The 19626-nt window shown below is 60.6% G+C and overlaps 2 protein-coding genes across 3 annotated transcripts; one reads left to right on the top strand and one right to left on the bottom strand.

The window, feature by feature from the left end:
- Nucleotides 1–110: 110 nt before the first annotated feature.
- LOC116995513 (protein SCO2 homolog, mitochondrial) lies at nucleotides 111–1774 on the top strand. Its single transcript, XM_033058307.2, has 2 exons — nucleotides 111–192; nucleotides 1017–1774. Exon 2 carries the CDS (start codon nucleotides 1019–1021, stop codon nucleotides 1754–1756), a length of 738 nt encoding a protein of 245 aa, XP_032914198.1. The 5' UTR covers nucleotides 111–192; nucleotides 1017–1018; the 3' UTR covers nucleotides 1757–1774.
- Nucleotides 1775–2777: 1003 nt separating this feature from the next.
- On the bottom strand, nucleotides 2778–17685 carry NCAPH2 (non-SMC condensin II complex subunit H2). Of its 2 annotated transcripts, none has more exons than XM_033056873.2 (20): nucleotides 16904–17685; nucleotides 16725–16826; nucleotides 14895–14950; nucleotides 14033–14108; nucleotides 13864–13935; nucleotides 12204–12283; nucleotides 11112–11281; nucleotides 10883–10948; nucleotides 9889–9977; nucleotides 8916–8987; nucleotides 8721–8787; nucleotides 7438–7545; nucleotides 7215–7265; nucleotides 6466–6536; nucleotides 6273–6357; nucleotides 6053–6124; nucleotides 5883–5926; nucleotides 5655–5756; nucleotides 3029–3178; nucleotides 2778–2942 (listed from the first exon to the last, which is right to left on the bottom strand). In XM_033056873.2, exons 1-20 carry the CDS (start codon nucleotides 17009–17011, stop codon nucleotides 2793–2795), a joined length of 1791 nt encoding a protein of 596 aa, XP_032912764.1. In that variant the 5' UTR covers nucleotides 17012–17685; the 3' UTR covers nucleotides 2778–2792. The 2 variants fall into 2 exon arrangements, with proteins under 2 accessions (XP_032912764.1, XP_032912765.1); XM_033056874.2 differs by having other exon boundaries at nucleotides 10883–10945.
- Between the last annotated feature and the right edge of the window lie 1941 nt (nucleotides 17686–19626).

Genomic DNA, 19626 nt, shown 5'->3' with positions numbered 1-19626 from the left:
TTTTGGCCACGCCCCTCGCTTTTGACAATCAGGCCGCGCTATTTACAAACCACGCCCCCTCATCGCCGTGACCCCACCCCTTCCTCTGGCCCCGCCCCCTCTGTGTATTTCCGGTTCCGGTAGCGGGGGCGCGCGCGCGCTCCGGGTGAGCGGCGGCGGACGGGGCGCGGGGTCACAGGGCAAAGGTTAAAGGTCAGCGGGTAATGAACACGGCGGGAGGGGAGGGGGTGATGGGGGGCAGGGGGTGTTTAAGGGGGGTCCAGGAATAGCGGGGACAGGGTGGGAGTCAGGGATGGGGGTCCAGAGGGCGGTCAGCGGGAATTTGGGGTGAAGTCTGGGGGTCCGAGAGCAGCAGGACACGGGGTGGGGAGGCAGGGGACATTTGGGGTGAGGGTCTGGGAGTCCCAGAGCAGCAGGACACGGGGTGGGATGAGAGGGCATTTAGGGACAGGGTTGGGGGTCCAAGGGCATCAGGAGGGGTGGGATGAGGGGTCAGGGGACAGGGCTGGAGGTCCAAGAGCAGCAGGACACAGGGTGGGGGATCAGGGGGTATTTGGGGTGAAGAATGGGGGTCCGAGAGCAGCAGGAGGGGTGGGGTCAGGGCATTTGGGGGACAGAAAAGGGAGTCCAAAGGCAGTGGGAGGGGGTTGCATCAAGGGATGAGGGGTTGGGGGACAGAGTGGGGGGTCCGAGAGCAACAGGACACGGGGGGGGGACAGGGAGCATTTGGGGGCATGGTTGGGGGTCCAAGGGCGTCAGTAGGGGCAGGATGAGGGGTCAGGGGACAGGGCTGGAGGTCCAAGAGCAGCAGGACACAGGGTGGGGGTCAGGGGACATTTGAGGATCAGAGTGGGGGGTCCAAGAGCAGCAGGACACACGGTGAGATGAGAGGCCATTTAGGGACAGGGTTTGGGGTCCAAGGCCATCAGTAAGGGCAGGATGGGAGCTCAGGCGACACTCGGGGTGGCACACACATGATCAGCCCCCCTGACGCTGTCCCCCTCCCCACCTCCCAGCCATGCTGCGCTCCCTGCGCCCCCTCCCCCAGCTGTGCCCAGCCCTGCGCCCCCCCAGCCGCCGCCTGTCCTCGCCGCCCTCCCCGGCGCTCCCTCTGCGGCACCGCCTGGCCGTGGCGAGCGCCGTGGCCGCCGTGGCGAGCGCGGGCTGGCTCTACCTGCGGCACCAGAAGGAGCAGCAGCAGCGCGCCCGCCGCCTGCGCCACCTTCGCGAGCTGTCCCTCGGGCAAGGCGACTTCGAGCTGCGCGACACGTCGGGGACACCGCGGCGCAAGGCGGATCTGCTGGGCCGCTGGGTGCTGCTCTACTTCGGCTTCACGCACTGCCCCGACGTGTGTCCCGAGGAGCTGCAGAAGCTGAGCCGAGCCGTGGAGCTGCTGGAGCGGGACCGGGCGCTGCCGCCGGTGCAGCCGGTGTTTGTCACGGTGGATCCCGAGCGGGACGATGAGGCGGCGCTGGCTCGGTACCTGCGGGATTTCCACCCGCGCCTGCTGGGGCTCACCGGGACCCCCGAGCAGCTGCGGGAGGCCGCGGCCAAATTCCGGGTGTACGTGAGCGCCGGGCCCCGCGATGCCGACGGGGATTACGTGGTGGATCACTCGGTGCTGACGTTCCTGCTGGATCCCGACGGGATTTTGAGGGATTGCTACGGGCGCTCGCGCACGGCCGAGGAGCTGGCGCGGAGCGTGCGGGCGCACATGGACACGTTCGAGGCGCTGCCGCCCGCGGGACGGGAATAAACGGGGGTGGCACCAGCACGGAGCGGGGTGTGTGGTGGTTTGGGGTGGGACGGGGTGGGGAGGGACGGGTGGCGGGTCAGAGTGTCACCTAGGGGTGTCACAGGGGGAGGGGACAGAGCTGTGACAGAACCCAGGGGTGTGACATGGGGAGGTAAGGGCAGCACCCAATGTCCCCCCAGGTGTGTCCTGTGGGAGGGGACAGAGCCCTGATAGAGCCCACACACCCTGAGGGGTGGCACATGGCAGGGAGGGGACACCTGACAGCTCCCAGTGCCCCCCAGATGTGTCACAGGGGGAGGGACAGAGCCCTGATAGAGCTCACGCCCCCTGAGGGGTGGCACAGGGCAGGGAGGGGCCACCTGGCAGGTCCCAGTGTCCCCCAGGTGTGTCCTGTGGGAGGGGACAGAGCCCTGATAGAGCCCACACCCACTGAGGGGTGTGACATAGGGAGGTAAAGGACACCTGACAGCTCCCAGGTGTGTCACATGGGGAGGGACAAAGCCCACACACCCTCCAGGGGTGTGACATGGTGAGTTAAGAAACACCTGGCAGCTCCCAATGTCCCCCCAGGTGTGTCCTGTGGGAGGGGACAAAGCCCTGACAGAGCTCACACCCTCCAGGGGTGTGGCATGGTGAGGTAAGGGACACCTGACATCCCCCAGGTGTGTCCTGTGGGGAGGGACAGAGCGCTGACAGAGCCCACACCCCTCCAGGGGTGTGACACGGCAGGGAGGGGACACCTGACAGCCCCCAGGAATGATCAGGGCTGAGGCAGGTGGGGGGACCCCCAGGTGTGTGCTGTGAGGGGGAGGAGCTGAGTGGGTGTCCCCACTGTCCCCCAGCAGTGTCCCAGGGCAGGAGGGACCCCTGCAGCCCCCCAGCAGTGCCCCATGGGCTGGGGGGCTCTGTGCAGGTGCCCAAAGCGCCCCCAGACCCCAAAACTCGAGACACAGAGGGTGGGTGGGCACAGGGATCCCCCTGCAGCCCCCAGACCCCTGCAGTGACCCAAGACCTTTCCTTCTCAGGGTGGGGGTGTTTATTGGGGGTCGGGGTGGCTCTGGGAGGGCAGCTGGAAGTTCTGGAACCTCTCGTGGGCCGGGCGGGCCGAGAGGCGCCGCAGCCGCGCCGTGTCCAGCGCCGCCTCCAGCCCCGCGTCCTGCGCCAGCTCCACCTCCGCGTCGTTGGCCTGGGGAGGGGACAGCGGGGACAGCAGGGTGGCTGAGGGGTCCTGGCACCGCCACAGCCCCCCCGGGGAGCCCCCCAAAGCCTTACCAGCTGCAGTGAGGCCAGCAGGTAGCGGCACACCTCGAACGGGGGCTGCCCAGCCACCAGGCTGGCCAGGGAGTGCCAGCGGCCCGGCTCGGCACAGCGCTGCGTCAGGGACTGCCCATAGGCACGGACATCGAACGGGGCACGCTCCTCCTGGGGACAGGAGGGGACAGGGAGGGGTCAGGGAGTGTCACTGGTCAGGGCCTGGCCATAGGCACGGACATCGAACGGGGCTCGCTCCTCCTGGGGACAGCAGGGGACAATGAGGGGTCAGGGAGTGCCACTGGTCAGGGCCTGGCCATAGGCACGGACATCGAACGGGGCACGCTCCTCCTGGGGACAGGGAGGGGTCAGGGAGTGCCACTGGTCAGTGCCAGGCCATAGGCACGGACATCGAACGGGGCACGCTCCTCCTGGGGACAGCAGGGGACAGGGAGGGGACAGGGAGTGTCACTGGTCAGTGCCAGGCCATAGGCACGGACATCGAACGGGGCACGCTCCTCCTGGGGACAGCAGGGGACAGGGAGTGCCACTGGTCAGTCCCAGCCTGTTCCCATGGACACAGATCTCCTGGGGACAGGGAGGGGACAGGGAGTGCCAGCGGCCCGGCTCGGCACAGCGCTGCGTCAGGGACTGGCCATAGGCACGGACATCGAATGGGGCACGGTCCTCCTGGGGACAGGGAGGGGACAGGGAGTGTCACTGGTCAGTGCCAGGCCATAGGCACGGACATCGAACGAGGCACGCTCCTCCTGGGGACAGCAGGGGACAGGGAGGGGTCAGGGAGTGTCACTGGTCAGTGCCAGGCCATAGGCACGGACATCGAACGGGGCACGGCTCTCCTGGGGACAGGAGGGGACAGGGAGTGTCACTGGTCAGTGCCACCCCATAGGCACGGACATCGAACGGGGCACGGCTCTCCTGGGGACAGGAGGGGACAGGGAGGGGTCAGGGAGTGCCACTGGTCAGTGCCAGGCCATAGGCACGGACATAGAACGGGGCACGGCTCTCCTGGGGACAGGAGGGGACAGGGAGTGTCACTGGTCAGTGCCAGCCTGTTATGGACACAGAATGGGGCACGGCTCTCCTGGGGACAGGAGGGGACAGGGAGTGCCACTGGTCAGGGCCTGCCCATAGGCACAGACATCGAACGGGGCACAGTCCTCCAGGGGACAGGGAGGGGTCAGGGAGTGCTACTGGTCAGGGCCAGGCCATAGGCTCGGACATCGAACGGGGCACGGCTCTCCTGGGGACAGGGAGGGGACAGGGAGTACCACTGGTCAGTCCCAGCCTGTTCCCATGGACACAGATCTCCTGGGGACAGGGAGGGGTCAGGGAGTGCCACTGGTCAGTACCAGGCCATAGGCACGGACATCGAACGGGGCACGGTCCTCCTGGGGACAGGAGGGGACAGGGAGGGGTCAGGGAGTGCCACTGGTCAGGGCCTGCCCATAGGCACGGACATCGAACAGGGCACGGCTCTCCTGGGGACAGGAGGGGACAGGGAGTGCCACTGGTCAGTGCCAGGCCATAGGCACGGACATCGAACGGGGCACGCTCCTCCTGGGGACAGGAGGGGACAGGGAGGGGTCAGGGAGTGCCACTGGTCAGTGCCATCTTGTTCCCATGGACACAGATCTCCTGGGGACAGGAGGGGACAGGGAGGGGACAGGGAGTGCCACTGGTCAGTGCCATCTTGTTCCCATGGACACAGATCTCCTGGGGACAGGAGGGGACAGGGAGGGGACAGGGAGTGCCACTGGTCAGTGCCATCTTGTTCCCATGGACACAGATCTCCTGGGGACAGGGAGGGGACAGGGAGTGCCACTGGTCAGTGCCATCTTGTTCCCATGGACACAGATCTCCTGGGGACAGGGAGGGGACAGGGAGTGCCACTGGTCAGTGCCACCCCACAGGCTCAGACATTGAAGGCAGCACAGGATTCCTGCAGGTGTGGGGGCACAGGGAGGGGCAGGGTGGGCAGGGAAGGTCAGGGGGGATCAGTCTGGGCACTCTGGGGTGGGTACAGGGGGCTCAGGTGTGGGCAGAGGGGCTCAGCAGTGCCCAGCCCGGGGGTCCCAGCTCATCCTGGGGGTCCCAGCCCAGCCCATCCCAGGGGTCCTGGCCCATCTCAGGGGGTCCCAGCTCAGCCCACATAGTCCCAGCCCATCCTAGATAATCCCAGCCCATCCTAGATAATCCCAGCTCAGCCCAGGGGTCCCAGCCCAGCCCCTCCCAGGGGTCCCAGCCCAGCCCAGCCCAGCCCAGGGGTCCCAGTCCGTCCTGGATAATCCCAGCCCACCCTGGGGGTCCCAGCCCATCCCAGGGAGTCCCAGCCCATCCTGGATAATCCCAGCCCATCCCAGGGGTCCCAGCCCATCCTGGATAATCCCAGCCCATCCCAGGGGTCCCAGCCCATCCTGGATAATCCCAGCCCATCCCAGGGGTCTCAGCCCATCCTGGATAATCCCAGCCCATCCCAGGGGTCCCAGCCCACCCCAGGTGATCCCAGCCCATCCCAGGGGTCCCAGCCCATCCTGGATAATCCCAGCCCATCCCAGGGGTCCCAGCCCACCCCGGGGGTCCCAGCCCAGCCCCTCCCAGGGGTCCCAGCCCTCCCGGGCCCTGCCTGCTCCTGCAGCAGAGGCTTCACGTGCTCCTGCCAGTGCCGGATGTGCCGGGACAGCTCCGTCTCCTGCACGAACTTCTGGGAGCTGGCAATGAACAGCTCCTGGGGACACAGGGACAGGCATGGGGACAGGCTGGCACTGCTGGGGACACCCAGCACTGCTGGGGACACCCCAGAACTCCTGGAGTCACCCCCACCCTCTGCAGTCACCCCCACAGCAGCACCTACCACGTTCTTGCGCACCAGCTCCTCGTATCCGAATTCAGGGGGGTCTGTGGGAAAAGGGGTCACCAGGGTGGGGGACAGCACCCAGGGACAGGGACAGGGGACCCTCAGGGACAGGGGACCCTCAGGGACAGACAGGGAGGGGATTTGGGGGGGAAGGGGCAGCAGCTCACCCAGGGATCCTTCCCTCAGCTCCTCAGGCACCGCCTCAGGCTCCACGTCCTCGTGCTCCACAAAATCATCGTCTGCCGGGATGGGGACAGCGCTCAGTGTCCCCTGGCACCCCCTCAGTGTCCCCTGGGACCCCCACATCGGTCTGGGACCTCTCCCCAGACCCCCAGGAGGGGAGGAGAGGAACCCCAGGCAGGGGATTTGGGGTTTGGGTTCCAGCACCTGCCCCTTCCTCGCCGTCAGCCCCGCGCTCCGGTTCCAACTCCAGCTCCGGCTCCGGCTCCCGCTCCGGCTCCCACCGCGGCTCCTGGGGGAAAATCCAGCCCTGAGCCCCCCCTGAGCCCCCCCAGATGTGGGAAGGGGCAGCTGGAGCCCCCAAGGCAGCCCCCACCCCAGCCCACCCCACCCCACTCACCCTGGAGCTCCGGAGCTTCCTGTGCGCCGCCGCCCGCTCCTTGAAGTGCCGCCAGTACAGCACCTCCAGGTCTGGGAATGGGAATGGGGATTGGGGATTTGGGAATGGGAATGGGAATGGGGATTTGGGATTTGGGATCAGGGAATGGGAACGGGGATTTGGGAATGGGAATGGGGATTTGGGAATGGGAATGGGGATTGGGAATGGGGATTTGGGATCAGCAATTGGAAATGGGAGTTTGGGAATGGGAATAGGGGATTGGGAACGGGGAACAGGGACTTGGGAAAGGGGATTTGGGATCAGGGAATGGGAATGGGGATTTGGGATCAGGGAATGGGGATTTGGGATCAGGGATTGGGAATGGGGATTTGGGATCAGGGATTTGGGATTTGGGATCAGGGAATGGGAATGGGGATTTGGGAATGGGAATGGGGATTTGGGATCAAGGAATGGGAATGGGGATTTGGGATTTGAGATCAGGGATTGGGAATGGGGATTTGGGAACAGGGAATGGGAATGGGGATTTGGGAATGGGGATTGGGAACAGGGATTTGGGATCGGGAATAGGAACAGGCATTTGGAATTTGGGAACAGGGATTTGGGAACAGGGATTTGGGATGGCCCCTCTGCACCCCCCAAAAGCACAGACCCTTCCCAGCATCCCCTTTCCCCCAGTTTTGGGGTGCCCTTTCTCTCCATGCCCTCCCCACTGCAGGACCAGTCCCTTCCCCTCCCTGCCCTGCCCTCACCTGCGAAGCTGGGACCCCTCCTCCTGGTTTTCTCCTCGGTGACGTTGTTGTCTGGGGGGAGCAGACCAGGAATAATCATTGGGTGGGAATTCCACGGATTTATCAAAGCTGGAAAATCCCTCTGAGCCCAGGGAGTCCCCCCAGCACTGCCAAGGCCACCCCTGCCTGTCCCCAAGTGTCCCCAGGGCTGTTCAATCCTGTTAAAGGTTTTGAAATCACTCACAGGCTGCAGAGAACCATCTCATGAAATCCTGCAGCTTCCTCGGGCCCCTCCTCTTCCTCTTGCCTCCAACGATGTCATCCAGGCCCTGTGGCACCAGGAAGGGCCTCCCTGCAGGTGACAGGGGTGACATGGGGGGAGGGGACACCAGGAGGGGCTGGGAATGACCCAGCTGGGGACAGGGACACCCAGCTGGGGACAGGGAATGACCCAGCTGGGGACAGGGACACCCAGCTGGGGACAGGGAATGACCCAGCTGGGGACAGGGACACCCAAATGGGGACAGGGACACCTGAGGATGTCCAGTGGGGCTGGGAATGACCCAGTGTGGGACTGGGAATGACCCAGCTGGGGACAGGGACACCCAGATGGGGACAGGGAATGACCCAGCTGGGGACAGGGACACCCCACTGGGGACAGGGACACCCAGCTGGGGACAGGGACACTTGGGGATGTCCAGTGGGGCTGGGAATGACCCAAGTGGGGACAGGGACACCCAACTGGGGACAGGGATATTTGGGGATGTCCAGAGGGGATGGGAATGACCCAGCTGGGGACAGGGACACCCAACTGAGGACAGGGACACCTGAGGACGTCAGGGGGACTGGGAATGACCCAGTTTGGGGACAGGGACACTTGGGGATGTCCTTGTAGGGCTGGGAATGACCAAACTGGGGACAGGGACGCCCAGCTGGGGACAGGGACACCTGAGGATATCCAGGGGGGATGGGAATGACCCAACTGGGGACAGGGACACTTGGGGATGTCCAGGGGGGATGGGAATGACCCAACTGGGGACAGGGACACTTGGGGATGTCCAGGGGGGATGGGAATGACCCAACTGGGGACAGGGACACTTGGGGATGTCCAAGGGGGCTGGGACTGACCCCACTGGGGACAAGGACACTTGAGGATGTCCAGGGGGACAGGGACACCTGAGGATGTCCTGTAGGGCTGGGAATGACCCAAGTGGGAACAGGGACAACTGAGGATGTCCAGAGGAGCTGGGAATGACCCAGTGTGGGAACAGGGACATTTGATGATGTCCTTGTAGGGCTGGGAATGACCAAACTGGGGACAGGGACACTGAGGATGTCCAGAGGGGCTGGGAATAACCCCATTGGGGACAGGGACATTTGATGATGTCCAGTGGGACTGGGAATGACCCAGTTGGGGCCAGCGACCCTCCCAAGGGGCTGGTGACACTGAGGGACACGTGGCCAGGAATCAATGACCAGCACAGCTGTCCCTGCTGTCCCAGAGCTCCCCAGCTCTCCCAGAATCACCTTTCCTGAAGGGCTTCTCCTCGGAGTCTCCGAAGGGATCGAGGCTCTGCCACGGGTTGGGCTCCTCCTGGCACAGAGGGGACAGCATGGCCAGGGGCTCTGGGCTGTCCCAGGGGCTCTGGGCTGTCCCAGGGGCTCTGGGCTGTCCCAGGGATTTGGGATTTGGGATCTCCCTGGCCCCAGTTCCCCCCTTACCTTGCTCTGGGGTTTGGGTTCCTGCCTGGGGGCTCTGTCCCGCAGGATGTACCCCCGGGTCCGGGGCGTGCTCTGGGGGACACAGAGGGACAGTGAGGGACAGGGAGGGACAGGGAGGGACTGTGAGGGACAGGGAGGGACAGAGAGGGACAGAGAGGGACAGAGAGGGACAGTGAGGGACAGAGAGGGACAGTGAGGGGTGGGGGGTTCCAGGGCTCCAGGGAAGGAGTGGGGGGATCCAGGCAAGGGGTGGGGGTATCCAGGGACCCAGGGAAAGAACAAGGGGCTCCAGGGTAGGAGTGGGGGCTCCAGGGAAGGATCAAGGGGCTCCAGGGTTTCAGGGAAGGAGTGGGGGGGCTCCAGGGATCCAGAGAAGGAACAAGGGGTATCCAGAGATCCAGGGAAGGAGTGAGGGGCTCCAGGGATCCAGGGAAGGAGTGGGGGGCTCCAGGGAAGGATCAAGGGGCTCCAGGGATCCAGGGAAGGATTAGGGGTTCCAGGGAAGGATTGGGGCTCCAGGGAAGGATTGGGGCTCCAGGGAAGGATTGGGGCTCCAGGGAAGGATTGGGGATCCAGGGAAGGAGTGGGGGGATCCAGGGAAGGAGTGAAGGGTTCCAGGACTCCAGGGAAGGATTGGGGCTCCAGGGAAGGATTGGGGATCCAGGGAAGGAGTGGGGGGATCCAGGGAAGGAGTGAAGGGTTCCAGGACTCCAGGGAAGGATTGGGGCTCCAGAGAAGGAGTGAGGAGTTTCAGGGAAGGATTGGGGCTCCAGGGAAAGAGTGAAGGGTTCCAGGACTCCAGGGAAGGAGTGAAGGTTCCCAGGGATCCAGGGAAGGATTGGGGGCTCCAGGGAAGGAGTGGGAGGCTCCAAGGATCCAGGGAAGGAGTGAAGGGTTCCAGGACTCCAGGGAAGGATTTGGGGGCTCCAGGGAAGCAGCACAGACAGCCCCCCCAGGCCCTGCCCTCACCCACCCTCTGTGCCTCGATGTGCTCCTCCTGGCCCGGTGTCACCTCCATGTCCTGCCCCAGGGCCCCGGCAGCGTCGTCATCGTCAGCAGCTCCTGAGGGGGGATGGGCAGGGGCTGCAGGAGCTCCAGGACCCCCCAGTCCCACCCTGCCTGCCAAGGAACCCCCCAGAGCCTCTCCTGCCAGCCAGTGGGGCAGGGTTGGGTTGGGAAATCCCTCAGAGCCCAAATCCCAGCACTGCCAGGGCCAGCACTGCCCCTGTCCCCAAGTGCCACCTCCCCAGGGAGGTCACACCCCTGCAGGGACAGGGACTGCCTGGGCCAGGGAGGGAATTCCCCAAAATCCCTCTGCTCATGTCCCTGTTCCCTGTTCCTGTCAGGGATGGATTCATCCTTCACCCTCCTCTGCAGCAGCAGGATGGACACAGGGACAGCTGGGGGACAGCAGGACAGCCCTGGGGACAGCAGGACAGTTCTGGGGACAGCCCTGGGGACAGCAGGACAGTTCTGGGGACAGCAGGACAGCCCTGGGGACAGCACAGGGACAGCAGGACAGCCCTGGGACAGCACAGGGACAGCAGGACAGCCTTGGGGACAGCACAGGCACAGCAGGACAGCCCTGGGGACAGCACAGGGACACCTGTGGGACAGGACAGCCCTGGGGACAGCACAGGGACAGCAGGACAGCCCTGGGGACAGTACAGGGACACCTGTGGGACACCTGGGGACAGCAGGACAGCCCTGGGACACCCGTGGGACAGCAGGACAGCCCTGGGGACAGCACAGGGACACCTGTGGGACAGCAGGACAGCCCTGGGGACAGCACAGGGACACCTGTGGGACAGCTCTGGGACAGCACAGGGACACCAGGACAGCCCTGGGGACAGCAGGACAGCTCTGGGGACAGCACAGGGACAGCAGACAGCCCTGGGGACAGCTGTGTGACACCAGGACAGCCCTGGGGACAGCACAGGGACAGCCCTGGGCAGTGCCACCCTCACCTGGCTCCTCACAGAAGCTCAGTGCCCTCACCACGGTGCCAGCGCTGGGAGTGGATCCTGGAGCTGCTGCAGGGACAGTGACAGTGACAGTGACAGTGCCAGCTGAGCTCCCAGCAGTGACAGTGACAGTGACAGTGCCAGCTGAGCTCCCAGCAGTGACAGTGACAGTGCCAGCTGAGCCCCCAGCAGTGACAGGGACAGTGACAGTGACACCCTGACTCCCCTGTACCTGTGCCCTGCTCGTGCAGGGGAGGGGCCATCCTGGCAGGGGACAGCCCGGGAGGGGACATTCCAGCAGGGGACAGCCCCGCGGGGTCCTGCAGGAAGGTTCCCGACGCGTGCTGGCTGGAGACGTTCATGCGGAAATCCCTGCGGCCGGCCAGCACCTCCCCCTGGCGGCTGGGGAACAGCAGGGACTGTCCCCACGCTGTCCCCACACTGTCCCCACGCTGTCACCAGGGCCAGCCCCGCCCTCCCAGCCGCTCTGGGTGTCCCTGCACTCATGGCAATGCCCTGCTCCTCACAGAGCCCAGCGGGAATGGGGGGTGTGTCTGAGGGGTCCTGGGGGAGCAGGGCAGGGGACAGGGAGGGGACAGGGGACAATCCAGCAAGGACAGGGGACAATCCCAGCAGGGACTGGAGCAGGGGACAGGGGACAATCCCAAGGGACTGGAGCAGGGGACAGGGGACAATCCCAGCAGGGACACAGGACAGGGGGCAGGGGACAATCCCAGCAAGGACAGGGGACAATCCCAGCAGGACACAGGACAATCCCAGCAGGGACTGGAGCAGGGGACAGGGGACAATCCCAGCAAGGACAATCCCAGAAGGGACTGGAACAGGGAGGGGACAGGAGACAATCCCAGCAGGGACAGTCCCAGCCAGGGATCCCAACTGGAGCAGGGAGGGGACATGGGAGAAGGAACAATCCCAGCCAGGGACAATTGCAGCAGGGAGGGGACAGGGGACAATCCCAGCAGGGACAGGGGACAATCCCAGAGGGACTGGAGCAGGGACATGGGACAGGGGACAATCCCAGCAGGGACACAGGACAGGGGACAGGGGACAATCCCAGCAGGGACACAGGACAATCCCAGCAGGGACAATCCCAGCAGGGGACAAGGGACAATCCCAGCAGGGGACAAGGGACAATCCCAGCAGGGACAGGGGACAAGGGACAATCCCAGCAGGACACAGGACAATCCCAGCAGGGGACAGGGGACAAGGGACAATCCCAGCAGGGACAAGGGACAATCCCAGCAGGGACAGGGGACAATCCCAGCAGGGGACAGGGGACAAGGGACAATGCCAGCCCTGGCACCTCATCAGCGGATCCTCCTCCTTCTCGCCCTCGTCCGGCGCCTCCAGGGACATCGGGGTCAGGGGGACAATGGTCACAGCCTGGCAGGGGACAGGGAGGTGGCACAGGGCCTGGCAAAGGTGGCACTGTCCCCACTGTCCCCAGGGCCACCACCCCCGCTGGACTCAGCTGGGAAAACGGAGCCATGGGGGGAGAAAGGGGGAAATGAGGGAGAAAAAAAGGGAGGAAAAAAGGGAGAAAAGGAGGAAAAAGGGGAGAGAAAAGGAGGGGAAAAAGAGAGATTGAAAGGGGGAGAAAAGAAAGAAAAGGAGAGGAAATGAAAGAGAAAAGGAGGGGAAAGACTGGGATAAAAAAAATAAAAGAGAGAAAAGAAGGAAAAAAATAGGGAAAAAAGGAGGGAAAAGAGAAAGATTAAAAGAGGGAGAAAAGAAAGAAAAGGAGAAAAAGGAAAGAGAAAAGGAGGGGAAAGACAGGAATATAAAAACAGATAAAAGAGAGAAAAGAAGGAAAAAAATAGGGATAAAAGGAGGGAGAAAAGGGAGAGAGAAAAGGAGGGGAAAAAGAAAGATTGAAAGAGGGAGAAAAGAAAGAAAAGGAGAAAAAGGAAAGAGAAAAGGAGGGGAAAGACAAGGATAAAAAAATATAAAAGAGAGAAAAGGAGAAAAGGAGGAAAAAGATAGGAATAAAAAACAGATAAAAGAGAGAAAAGGAGGAAAAAGACAGGGATAAAAGGAGGGAGAAAAGGGAGAGAGAAAAGGAGGGAGGAAAAAAGGGAGAAAAGGAGGAAAAAGGGGAGAGGAGGGGAAAAAGAGAGATTGAAAGGGGGAGAAAAGAAAGAAAAGGAGAGGAAATGAAAGAGAAAACGAGGAAAAAGACAGGGATAAAAAAACAGATAAAAGAGAGAAAAGGAGGAAAAAAATAGGGATAAAAGGAGGGAGAAAAGGGAGAGAGAAAAGGAGGGGAAAGAGAAAGATTAAAAGAGGGAGAAAAGAAAGAAAAGGAGAAAAACGAAAGAGAAAAGGAGGGAAAAGATAGGAATAAAAAACAGATAAAAGAGAGAAAAGGAGGGGAAAGACAAGGATAAAAAAACAGATAAAAGAGAGAAAAGGAGGAAAAAAATAGGGATAAAAGGAGGAAAAAAAAGGAAAGAGAAAAGGAGGAAAAGACAAGGATAAAAAAAATAGATAAAAGAGAGAAAAGAAGAAAATGAGGGGGAAGACAAGAATAAAAGGAGTGAGAAAACAGAGAGAAAAGGAGATGAAAGACATAAAAAGAGAGAGAGAAAGAGAGAGAAAAAGAAAAAGTGGGAGAACAAAAAAAGACAGAAAAGGAGAGAGAAAGGGAGAGATAAAAAAGAGAAAAGGGAGAAAAGGAGGGAAAAAAAAGAGGGAGAAAAAGAAAAAATGGAAGAACAAAAAAAGAGAGAAAAGAAGAGGGAAAGGGAGGGATAAAAAAGAGAAAAGAGAGAAAAGGAAGGACAAAAAGAGAAAAGGAATAAAAGGAGGGAAAGGTAGGAATAAAAAGAAGGAGATAAGGAGTAAGAAGTGGAGGAAGGAGAAATAAACAGAGAAATAAAAAGAGGAAAATAAGTGGCAAACAGAGCAGGAAAAGAAAGAAAATGAGAAATAAAAACACACAAAACAGAACTGGCTCCTCTTACAGCGACCTGCTGACTCCTCTTGGTGTCCACCCGGGCCTGGCTGGTTTCTGGGATGTCATCCAGGGACAGGAACTGCCAGGAACGGGACAGGAGTGTCACCCCAGGGCAGGGGACACTGAGGAGGACAGGACAGCACAGGACAGCACAGGACAGGGCACAGCCCCCTCACCTCCTGCTCCCTGTCCGTGAAGGTGGCGTCGGCGTCGCGCCCGTCGGGCCCCACGGAGCAGGGCAGCCTCTGCCTCCTGGGGACAAACAGGACAAGGATCCATGGCAGGGGGGAAAGGCTCCCTGCAGCCTGCCCTGGGCTGGGGGAACCCCAAAACATGGGGGGTTGTTTGTGGTCATGTGGAAATTCCCTCTGGGAAAGGGAAATGCTTTCTGGGGAGGGAAATTCCTTCTGGGAAAGGGGAAATCCTCTCTGGGGAGGGAAAATTCCTTCTGGGAAGGGAAAATCCTCTACGGGAAGGGGAAATTCCCTCTGGGAATGGGGAAAATTTCCCTCTGGGAAGGGGAAATCCTCTCTGGGGAGGGAAAATTCCTTCTGGGAAAGGGGAAAATCCTCTCTGGGGAGGGGAAAATCCTCTCTAGGAAGGGGAAAATTCCCTTTGGGGAGGGGAAAATTCCTTCTGGGAAGGGGAAAATTTCCTCTGGGGAGGGAAAAATCCCCCTATGGGGAGGGAAAATTCCCACTGGGAAAGGGGAAATCCTCTCTTAGAAGGGGAAATCCTCTCTAGGAAGGGGAAATCCTCTCAGGGAAGGGGAAATTCTCTCTGGGAAGGGGAAAATCCTCTCTGGGAAGGGGAAATCCTCTCTGGGAAGGGAAAATCCTCTCTGGGAAGGGAAAATTCCCTTTGGGGAGGGGAAATCCCCTCTGGGAAGAGGAAAATCCTCTCTGGGAAGGGGAAATCCTCTCTGGGAAAGGGAAAATCCTCTCTGGGAAAGGGGAAAATTCCCTCTGGGGAGCAGAAATCCTCTCTGGGAAGGGGAAATCCCTCTGGGAAGGGGAAATCCCACTAAATCCCACTCACTTTTTGTTGGAGATGCAGTCCAGTGCCTGGCAGACCAGCATGTACAGGTGTTCCACCTGGAAAACAGCACCTGGAGCTGGGACAGGGGCAGCAGCTCCTGGGAAAGCCCCTCCACCCCTCCCATCCTCCCAGGGGGTTTTGTTGCTCTTTTCCCCTTTTTCCAGCCATTCCAAGGGCAGACTTGGGGACATCCCTGGAGTTTGGAGCAGCCTGGGGCAGTGGGAGGGTCCCTGCCCATGGGTGAGCTTTGAGGGCCCTTCCCACCCAAACCATTCCAGGATTGTGTGGTCCAAAACATCCAACATCCCACAAAACCAGATTTTATATCCCACCCTCAGGAAAAAAACTGGAGAACAGCAAAATTCCTGCTCTGCCCCAGGGCTGCCAGCACCCACAAAGGGATCAAATTTGGGAAGGGTGAGCAGAAATTCCTTCATCCCATTAATGATTTGGAGCCAAGGGGGAATTCTGGGGTGGGCCCATGGACTTGGGGCAGCTCAGGGATCACAGAATGGGATTGGGATGGGATTGGGATGGGGCTGGGATCACAGAATGGGATTGGGATGGGACTGGGATGGGATTGGGATGGGGCAGGGATACAGAACAGGACTGGGATGGGACTGGGATGGGATTGGGAAGGGATTGGGATGGGGCAGGGATCACAAAATGGGAATGGGATGGGACTGGGATGGGGCAGGGATCACAGAACAGGATGGGGATGGATTGGGATGGGACTGGGATGGGATTGGGATGGGGCAGGGATGGGATTGGGATGGGATTGGCATGGGATTGGGAAGGGGCAGGGATCACAGAATGGGATTGGGATGGGATTGGTATGGGATTAGGATGGGATTGGGATGGGGCAGAGGTCACAGAATGGGATTGGGATGGGATTGGGATGGGGCAGGGATCACAGAACAGGATTGGGATGGGATTGGGATGGGGCAGGGATGGGGCAGGGATACAGAATGGGATTGGGATTGGGATGGGGCAGGGATCACAGAACAGAATTGGGATGGGATTGGGATGGGGCAGGGATCACAGAACAGGATTGGGATGGGGCTGGGATACAGAACAGGATTGGGATGGGACTGGGACGGGAATGGGATGGGAATGGGATCACAGAACAGGATTGAGATGGGATTGGGATGGGGCAGAGATGGGGCAGGGATACAGAACAGGATTGGGATGGGACTGGGATAGGGCAGGGATACAGAGTAGGATTGGGATGGGGCAGGGATCACAGAATGAGATTGGGATGGGATTGGGATGGGGCAAGGATCACAGAATGAGCCTGGCACAGGATTGGGATGGGGCAGGGATCACAGAACAGGACTGAGATGGGATTGGGATGGGGCAGGGATCACAGAATGAGCCTGGCACAGGATTGGGATGGGGCAGGGATCACAGAACAGGATTGAGATGGGGTAGGGATGGGATTGGGATGGGGCAGAGATCACAGAACAGGATTGAGATGGGATTGGGATGGGACTGGGATGGGACTGGGATACAGAACAGGATTGGGATGGAATTGGGATGGAATTGGGATGAGGCAGGGATCACAGAACATGACTGGGATGGGACTGGGATGGGGCAGGGATCACAGAACAGGATTGGGATGGGGCAGGAAATACAGAACAGGATGGAGATGGGACTGGGATGGGGTAGGGATCACAGAATGAGCCTGGCACAGGATTGGGATGAGGCAGGGATACAGAACAGGACTGGGATGGCATTGGGATGGGACTGGGATGGGACTGGGATGGGACTGGGATGGGACTGGGATCACAGAACAGGACTGGGATGGGACTGGCACCCCCTGTGCCTCACCTTCTTGCTGTAGATGCAGGCAGAGCCCTGGATCAGCAGCGCTGCCTCCATGAAGTTCATGGTGGTTTTGCCGTTGTCGAAGGAGATGCAGATCTGATCCAGCTGGGGGAGGCAGCAGGGCCAGGCTGAGCCCAGCAGGGTTTGGGCTCAGGGAAGGGGCTGAGGGGTGTCCCTGTTACCTCCTCCAGGTACTCCCCCAGCTGGGAGGCCACGTCCACCTCCCAGTTCTTGGTGAGGTCGCGGATGGGCTGGTGCAGGTGCAGGAATCGGGAATCCCCCCCCTCCATGGTGGGGGATCAACAACAGCCTGGAAGGTGCCAGGCAGGGAGCAGGGACCCCACAGGGAATGGGAATGGGTGTGCTGGTGCAGGGCAGGGGACAGCCTGGCAGGGAGCTGGGCAGGAATCACGGCTCAGCTGCATGGAAATGGGAATGGTTTGGGTTGGAAAATCCTGATCACAGTCTGGGCTCTGACCCCATCCCAACACCGATCCTGACCCCAGTCTGGGCTCTGACCCCATCCCAACACCAATCCCAACCCCAGTCTGGGCTCTGACCCCATCCCAACACCAATCCTGATCACAGTCTGGGCTCTGACCCCATCCCAACACCAATCCCAACTCAGACACTGATCCCAAACCCAACACCAATCCCAACACCAATCCTGACCCCAGTCTGGGCTCTGACCCCATCCCAACACCAATCCTGACCCCAGTCTGGGCTCTGACCCCATCCCAACACCGATCCCAACCCAGACACTGATCCCAAACCCAACACCAATCCTGATCACAGTCTGGGCTCTGACCCCATCCCAACACCAATCCCAACCCCAACACACTCATCCCAACCCCACCCCAACACCAATCCCAACCCCAGTCTGGGCTCTGACCCCATCCCAACACCAATCCCAACTCAGACACTGATCCCAACCCCACCCCAACACCAATCCTGATCACAGTCTGGGCTCTGACCCCATCCCAACACCAATCCCAACCCAGACACCAATCCCAACACACCAATCCCAACCTAGACACACCAATCCCAACCACAACACACCAATCTCATCCCAACACCAATCCCAACCCCAGTCTGGGCTCTGACCCCATCCCAACACCAATCCCAACCCAGACACTGATCCCAACCCCAACACACTGATCCCAACCTCAACACCAATCCCAACCTCATCCCAACACCAATCCCAACCCAGACACACAGATCCTAACCCCAACACACCAATCCCAACCCCAACACACTGATCCCAACCCAACACACCAATCCCAACTCCAGCACACCAATCCCAACCCCAACACACCAATCCCAACCCAACACACCAATCCCAACCCCAACACACCAATCCCAATCCCAACACACCAATCCCATCCCAACACACCAATCCCAACCCAACACACCAATCCCAACCCAACACACCAATCCCAACCCCAACACACCAATCCCAACCCAACACACCAATCCCAACCCCGACACACCAATCCCAACCCAACACACCAATCCCAACCCCAACACACCAATCCCAACCCCAGTCTGGGCTCTGACCCCACCCCAACACCAATCCCAACCCAACACACCAATCCCAACACACCAATCCCAACCCCAACACACCAATCCCAACCCAGACACACCAATCCCAACCCCAACACACCAATCCCAACCCAAACACACCAATCCCAACCCAGACACACCAATCCCAACCCCAACACACCAATCCCAACCCAGGCACACTGATCCCAACTCCACTCCCAGTCCTGATCCTGATTCTGATCCTGATCCTGATCCCGATTCTGATCCTGATTCTGATCCCAACCCTGACCCTGAATCTGACTCCAACCATGATCCCAGTCCTTACCCTGACCCTGAGCCCAACTTCAGTCCCGACCTAAAACCTGGAGCCCAATCCCGGTGCTGATCCCGGTCCCCACCCCGATTCTCACCCCGATCCCATCCCCTATCCCGACCCCTCACCCCCAGTTCTGTCCCGGTCCAGATCCCAACCTCCACCCCAATCCCGATTCCAATCCCGAACCCAACCCGCACCTCAATTCCCACTGTGATCCCGACCCTGGTCCTGATCCAAACTTCAACTCCGACCCCAATCCCAGCCCCGATCCCAGCCCCGATCCCAGTCCTGATCCCAGCTCTGATCCCAGCTCTGATCCCAGCCCCGATCCCAGCTCTGATCCCAGCCCCGATCCCAGCCCTGACCCCAGCCCCGATCCCAGTCTCGATCCCAGTCCCGATCCCAGCTCTGATCCCAGTCCCGATCCCAGCTCTGATCCCAGTCCCGATCTCAGCCCCAATCCCAGCCCCGATCTCAGCCCCAATCCCAGTCCCGATCTCAGCCCCAATCCCAGTCCCGATCTCAGCCCCAATCCCAGTCCTGATCCCAGTCCCGATCCCAGTCCTGATCTCAGCCCCAATCCCAGCCCCAATCTCAGCCCCAATCCCAGTCCCGATCTCAGCCCCAATCCCAGTCCCGATCCCAGTCCCGATCCCAGTCCTGATCTCAGCCCCAATCCCAGTCCCGATCCCAGCCCCGATCCTGCTCCCCATCCAAACCTCAGTCCTGACTGTGATCCCGACCCTGGTCCCGACCCAAACCTCAGTCCTGACTGTGTCCCAGCCCCAGTCCGCATCCAAATCTCGATCCTGACCCAGATCCCAACGTCCATCCAAAACTCAGTCCCGATCCCAGTCCCAGTCCCCATCCAAACCTCAGTCCCGCCTGTGATCCTGACCCTGGTCCTGATCCAAACCTCAGTCCCAACTGCGTCCCAGACCCGGTCCCGTTCCGAGCCTCAGTCCCGGTCCCAGTCCCAGTCCCCACCCAAACCTCCGTCCCGATCCCGGTCCTGATCCCGGTCCCAGTCCCGGTCCTGATCCACAT

The sequence above is a fragment of the Catharus ustulatus genome, chromosome 4 (assembly GCF_009819885.2).
Source record: "Catharus ustulatus isolate bCatUst1 chromosome 4, bCatUst1.pri.v2, whole genome shotgun sequence".
In the NCBI taxonomy this organism is placed as follows: Eukaryota; Metazoa; Chordata; class Aves; order Passeriformes; family Turdidae; genus Catharus; species Catharus ustulatus.
This window is presented reverse-complemented; position numbering and strand designations above follow the sequence as displayed.